Source organism: Penaeus monodon, chromosome 4, assembly GCF_015228065.2.
Source record: "Penaeus monodon isolate SGIC_2016 chromosome 4, NSTDA_Pmon_1, whole genome shotgun sequence".
Lineage (NCBI taxonomy): Eukaryota > Metazoa > Arthropoda > Malacostraca > Decapoda > Penaeidae > Penaeus > Penaeus monodon.
The window spans coordinates 53,982,427-53,989,862 of record NC_051389.1 but is presented as its reverse complement, the minus strand read 5'-3'; the positions used below and the strand labels follow the sequence as shown (position 1 = coordinate 53,989,862).

Genomic DNA, 7,436 nt, shown 5'->3' with positions numbered 1-7,436 from the left:
TATTTGTGTGTGTATATATATGCTATGTATACACCTTTTTTCATTCTTTCTTTCTTTTTTCTCTTTTCACAGTTTCTGTGACATTATGTTCATGATGAGTATGATATACATGATAACACTAAGCAAACTTATGCTTATAATATTTTATTGTTTTTATTATTTTGTAGCTGATTTCTTTATTGTTATAATTGTTGTTACTGTTATCATGATTATCAGTGTCGCTATTATTGATTATTAGTATCAGTATTATTACCCTCATTATCATTGTTATTGCTACAACATGTAATTTTATCAGTGATAAACATATAATCACAACTAGCAAATGCCCACTTATATTTGCAGGAGCCTCGCCTGCTGACGGTCTGTCCTCAAGCCTAGACAGTTTAGTGAAAGGGGCTCGCTCCTAATTAGGCTTAGTGAAAGGGGCTCGCTCCTAATTCAGATTTCGGTTATTTCGTGATATTGGTGTTGCTATATGGGTATTGTTGGAAATGACGCCTAACACCTTACATGCAGAATCTGAGCTTACCAAGTCGAGGAACAAATCATTGTATGAAAGTTTTCTTCTCTATCATTTTCTTCGCAAATTGATAATGACGGTAATAAAAAAAATGTAAAATCCTGGAAACGCAGCAACCTCACGGCCCCAGCGCCAAGACAAAATGACAAGAAAACGTTGAAAGCGACGGAAAATCGGACGGGTTTGTAGCGCATGACGTAAGCGAGGGAAATAAAATGAGCCAATTAGATTTGCATTGGAACGTGACGTGACCATTGGCAGTGACGTCCAGCACAATAGAGCCAATCAGATATGAAATCAGATATGATCATCACGTGACAATAGAAGATTGGCCCAAAAGAAGGCGGCTGAAATTCTAATAAGTTCCATCATGGCAAGGCAGTGTGTCGGGTGTGATAATAACTATTTCGACCTCATGGCAACATATCATCGAAATAACGACGTGTTTATCATACCCGCGAAATCACGGTGTACTGCCTCTGGAAGTACTGTGCCCGGACTGTAAGGCACTGTGTCATTACAGAAAAGACAGACACCAGTCTAGCATCAGTTCTTGGCCGAGGCCGCGAAACTGAACCCTCGGCTGTCCCATAAGAAACGCCGATTCCCAACAACGACCCTTGAAAACCCCGAGGTAATGCTTGGGGTAAGATGTGGGTAAAACTGTTACTGGGTCTGGGCTCTCTTCTCTCCTGCCGGAACAGAGGTGAAGATTTGGTGGACCAGGTGGGCCCCCTATATAACCTGGAAGCGAGTGGATATATTGTGCTCTCCCGATATTTCTCGACCCCCCCCCCCCAAAAAAAAAAAAAAAAGAATAATAATAATAATAAAAAAAAAAATCCCAGATATGTATTATGCCCTCCCCACCAATCAGGACCGATATCGTAACTGTGCTTCGTTTGCGAAGGAAATGAGTGCTAGAATCGTTCGAAACAAGTCGAAAACTATTGGAAAAAATTTTGTTCATCAGAATATAAGTGTTAGGCGTCATTATCAAAGTTACCGCTATATGGATTCTCCTTCGCTTAATATGAAAAAGCATCAACTGTAGTCCGCTGATGCTGTTTTTATACTCGACTAATTAGGATAAGATAGTTTCCCCCTCATTTCAGCCAATTATTAGAAAGTAAAGAGTGGGTAGTTGAGTTGGGGTAACAAACTTTTTTTTTTTTTTTTAGGGATGAAAGCTCTACGTTGTGAACTGTGATCTTCAGCAATTTTGAAAATAATATACCCTTTTTAGATCTTTAGATGATAAAATGATAAAAAAGGAATTGTTACAAGCCTTGGCTCAAGAAATCGCAAACTTGTGTAATTATTGGCAATATTTATTGCCATTTTTTATTGCCACTTATTGCCCATGATTACTAGTATATATACTATTATTACTAATGATAAGGAAAAGATTAGTAGTGTTGCAGCTATTATTATTATTATTATTATTATTATTGTTATTATTATTGTTATTATTATTATTGTTATTATTATTATTATTATTATTATTATTATTATTATTATTATTATTATTATTATGTCATCATCATCATCATCATAAATTCACTATCATCATCATCATCATCATCCCTATTACTATCACTTTTTTCATTATCAAAACCAACAATAGCAGTAGTATATTTTTCTTTTCTTTTTTACCTCATAATTACTACCGTTACCTTAATTACGCACGCATTATTTGTCATTCTCATTACGTATAATCATCTTCAACAGGTTTCCCAGCCAAACAGTAGCGAGAGGCCGTCGAACGGTGTGTTGGGAAGTCACAACTGTTGTCAATTAAGCATTGCTGTGTGTTTATAGTTGTTCATGACAGCCATTTCCCCTCGCCCAGCATTCCCACGAAAGGGTTTCTAGTGGTAGGTTGTGTGTGTGAGACCAGTGGTTCCCAACCTTTTTCACTCTTTGGCCCCTGACCAATATATAATAATCCCCATGGCCCCGTTAAATGACTGTTATCTTCGAGTTATTACTAGTTATGAATAATGGTGTTAGTAGCTATAGGACAGTTTAGGGAAATATTCCAATTTATTGATACGTAAAGGTATTGTAGATGAGTAACAATTCAGTTTAAATTTCGACATGATAATTTTCATATTGCTCCATGGCCCCTCAGAAAGTGGCCCGAGACTCCCTGGGGGCCATGGCCGTCAGGTTAAAAAATCCTGTGCTAGAGGATTTTTTTTTTGTGTTAGTGTATTTGTGCGTTGGGTGTTTGGGGCTTTTGTATTGTAGAGTATTATAATGTATTATGTTAAGTTAAGGTATAAAAATTGTTTAGAAAAGGAGAGAGATACCGACAGAGACAGAGAGAGAGAGAGAAAAAGGAGAAAGAGAAAGAGAGAGACAAAAGGAGAAAGAGAGAAAGAGAAGGAGAAAGAGAGGGGGAAAGGGGAAAAAAGGAGATGAAGCAAAGAATGCAACGTATACTCGTAATTGCCACAAGGCAAGACCACAAAAAACGCCTCTTTCAGACACACTGACTTTGAAGGGCAATTGAAAGCAAAAGTAAATACAGGGGCAACCTATGATCTACGTCATCACACCCCCCCTACAAACGGCCTGAGCAGGTTAAATTTTGATCCAGTAATAGAATGAAGATAATCTATATTTGATGTGTGAGAGGAGAGAGGGGAGAGGAAAGGGGAGAGAGAGAGAGAGAGAGAGGAAAAGAGAGAGGGAGAGAGAGGGGGAGAGAGGGGGAGCAAGAGAGAGAGAGAAGGAGAGGAGGGGAAGGAAGGGAGAGAAAGAGAGAGAAAGAGAAGAAGGGGAGTAGAAAAAGAGAGAAGGAAAGAGAGAGAGTAAGGGTAATATATGATTATATATATATATATAATATATATATTTATAAATATATAATATATATTATAGATATATATATAATTTAATATTAATGTATATAATTTAAAATATATATAGTATATTTTATATAATATATTTGTTCAGTAATCAAACTTAATGGGTACATTACTGATGCTGCATGCAGTATATCTTAATGATATGCGATGCAAAGGAATAGTTGAAATCGCATTAATGATCTGTAGGCGCGAAAAATGAATATAACACTGTTACAACTGATTAAAATTAGAGCGAAAATGTAACACGATGATCTCGACGATGAGACTAATGTGATATGGAATAATATTCACCATACACGTATCTGCATGAAAATAAATGCCAAGCCCATGCACGACACAGCTGCAGAAAACATACTGTGAAAAACACATATCAATCACACACCGCAGGCAGAAGCAGAAGAAATGGCACTAATATTTACCACCCTCGTCAGATTCCGGAGCTCACTCGCCTCGGCCAGACTTTGCTGAGCGTTTCCCGAATTCACTGGATCGTTGGTGACGACAGGGGCACCGTAAACCAGCGGGTTTAGATCTCCTTGATTTCCTCGGCATCCCCTACACACTCTTAGTGAGTCCTCTCTTTAAATAAGTCTCCTTTACAATGGTTCTCTCTTAAATAAATCCTTATTTCAGTAAGTATGCGATTCCGGAGTTTAAGCAAGTCCCCTCTCCAGTGAGTCTTCTCTTGAGTAAGCCCAATCTTATGCATGCCTTCTCTTCACCAAGCAAAACCTCTTAAAATTAAGTACTCTTTTCTACTGCACCTTGCTTTAAAAGGAAGGACCTCTGTGATCGCATATTTGTGAAACCAACATTTACCCCTTTTTTTAAAACATATAATTCTAGTCTTGAATACTCTCATGATCATAACATATGCATACATAACTTTCCCATCCACGATGATTCCCTCAGCACCGATGCCGGAAATATACAGGAACCCAGCCGTGACCGGCAAAGGGAAGGGTTGGGCTAAAAGGGCGAGGAGGCTCTTACCCAGGGGCGTGGCCAACAGGATGGCAGGACTTGACTGGGTTAAGCAACATGCATCGTCAGGAGTCGTTTACTTCGCTGACGACGACAACACCTACGACACCAGGCTCTTCGAAGAGGTAAACAGACCTTCATTTGCGCTCATGAGATTTTTTTTTTTTTTTTTTTTGGCGTTTATTAATACCAACGTGGGTTTACTCATATTAGCATAAGCAAATCGGATCGTCGATGATTATTGCAAGTGGTAGGGGTGACTTTAATATTTCTTTCGTAAAAAAATCATTGTATGGCGTTATTACTTCCGTCATTAGATTGGTAGATGAAGCTGTCAAGACAGAAAAGGAAAGTCTGACATGCTATATTCAATGAAATAACTAGATGAAATCCATGTTTTTAATTTGTACCGCATCGCATAAATACCTGCTAATGGGTAACTTTTCAGTAACTATGTAAACATGAATGCTAAGAAATGAACCTCATAACCACCCACTCCAAAGTACGATTCCTTTTTTTCTCACTGCCTGAACTAGCCCAATAACAGGAGAACAAGAGAGAGCAACAGAGTAATCCGATATGTCCGCTTAACTGTCGATGATTATAAGACACATTTACCAAGTTAACATCTTGGTGGCGGCGAAATGTCAAGGACAAGGTGACCGGTTTTGCCGCCTCGACTCACTCTGTATGCTTTCTCTCTCCTTCAGATGCGATATACCAAGCGGGTATCCATGTGGCCAGTGGGGCTTATGGGGTCCTCGGGAATGTCGACGCCCATCATCAAGGAAGGGAAGTTTGTTGGCTGGTACGACGCCTACATTGCCAACCGAAAGTTCCCTGTCGATATGGCTGGATTTGCTGTGTCCGTCGAGCTCATTCAGCAGGTAGATTTTAGTGGCTGTGTATATCACGTGAATGTCTGTTTTTTTTTCCCGGTGAAATCTTAGGTAATGGTTATTGCTTCGAGCAGGTTCCCAATGCCAGTATGCCGTTCAAAGCGGGACGTGAAGAGACTGGGTTCCTCGAGAGTCTGAAAATCAGCACGGCAGACATTGAGTTTAAAGCCGATAATTGTTCCAAGGTGAGGAAGTTGTCGAACTGTGTACAAAAGAGCCTTGTAAATATATGCTGTACACAGCGATATTTAAATCTTCTATGCATTCTTGTCTTAATTTCTTGCAAATACAGTAATAACCGTAATATTAATTCTAACGGGATCCATAAAAAACAGATAAGCAAGCACTCCCTATTACTAAAATATCAAATCTAGTGATAAACATTTTCTTAACTATTCTTCAGATCTACGTATGGCATACTCAGACAGTGGATATATATGTTTCTCCGAGATTCAAGTTCTTACAAAAAAAGTACAAAAACACGAACGTGGGAATTCTCGTAGAAAGCATGGCGTAATATGGATGAGAATATTATCGTTACTTCAAGGTACAAGGGTATGTATGTGTGCGCGTGCGTGCCTGTGTTAGTGTAATATATATATATATATATATATATATATATATATATATATATATATATATATATATATATATATATATATTACATGAAACCACAGCTTACAAACAATAAAATCAAGAACATGACAATTATTTGCAAAGCAGTGCTCTGTGCTGGAAGATACCCCAGCCTGGCGTGGCTTTATCGCAGACGTAAATAAAACAACGAAGGGAAGAGAAAAACACTCGACCATGCCAAAGGCCGACGTCTTCGCTGTGGTGCCAACGAGGGCGGGCATGCAGGACCTCTGTCGACGCTGAACGCGGTGCAGCCCACCGCGAATTCACCGTGGAACAGGATTTACCGTGTTTCACAGTAAGGTCGACGACTCCTTGCTCTCGGTATTCAGAAAGCCCATTAACAAGGAAGATTTCATCCATTTTGGACGTCGGCTTCTTTCTCTGAGCTCCAGGAGTTCCTGGAGGAGGAAAGTCGACTTGCGGCAAGCTAATCCACCCGAGACTTGAGGCAAAGAAGGGACAAGAGACATTGGTAGAAGCGACACTATGACGATCAAGTAACAATAACACCGTAATAGTCGTTCCGCGAGTTATGTCCGATGTGACCTGAAAGCTTTAGCACTTCTCTATTTCTACTGATCTTTACTGTTTTATTTCCTGAAGAAACGATATAGCGAAAAGATATTGGCATATTCGTGTATTTTCCTGTTTTTACCTTCGCTGGCTTTATTTACAAATTGTTAAGCATGATCCTTCAGATTGTTGCAGACACCTAAGACTTCTTAGAGCCAAGTTATATGTCCAACTTAAATATTACAGTACATGTTCAATATTCGTCAGTAACAAAATCTGGGTATGTATATATATGTGTATATATATATATATATATATATATATATATTATATATATATAGATAGATAGATAGATAGATAGATAGATAGATATGATATCTATTTAGTAATTATCTATTATCTATCTATCTATCTATCTATCTATCTATCTATATAATATATAATATCTATAATATATATATATATATATAACACATATATATACATACCCAGATTTTGTTACTGACGAATATTGAACATGTACTGTAATATTTAAGTGGACATATAACTTGGCTCTAAGAAGTCTTAGGTGTCTGCAACAATCTGAAGGATTCATGCTTAACAATTTGTAAATAAAGCGAAGGTAAAAACAGGAAAATCAGAATATGCCATATCTTTCGCTATATGTTTCTTCAGGAAATAAACAGTAAAGATCGTAGAAATTGAGAGTGCTAAAGCTCAGTCACATTGGACATAACTCGCGGAACGACTATACGGTGTTATGTTACTGTCGTCATAGTGTCGCTTCTACATGTTCTTGTCCTTCTTTGCTAAGTCTCGGTGATTAGCTTGCGCAGTCGATTTCCTCCCCAGAACTCCTGGAGCTCAGAGAAAATGCCGACGTCAAATGGATGAAACTTCCTTGTTAATGGGCTTTCTGAACGAGAGCAAGGAGTCGTCGACCTTACTGTGGAAACCGGTAAACTGTTCACGTGAATTCCGTGGGCTGCCGCGTTCAGCGTACCG

At 38.5% G+C, this 7,436-nt stretch overlaps 1 protein-coding gene across 1 annotated transcript; it reads left to right on the top strand.

The window, feature by feature from the left end:
- Positions 1–4,284: 4,284 nt before the first annotated feature.
- Positions 4,285–6,491, top strand: LOC119598961 (galactosylgalactosylxylosylprotein 3-beta-glucuronosyltransferase P-like). The gene is made up of 5 exons (XM_037948697.1): positions 4,285–4,505; positions 5,091–5,267; positions 5,354–5,464; positions 5,683–5,834; positions 6,003–6,491. The coding sequence occupies exons 1-4, from the start codon at positions 4,296–4,298 to the stop codon at positions 5,794–5,796; spliced, it is 612 nt and encodes a 203-aa protein (XP_037804625.1). The 5' UTR covers positions 4,285–4,295; the 3' UTR covers positions 5,797–5,834; positions 6,003–6,491.
- Positions 6,492–7,436: the final 945 nt, after the last annotated feature.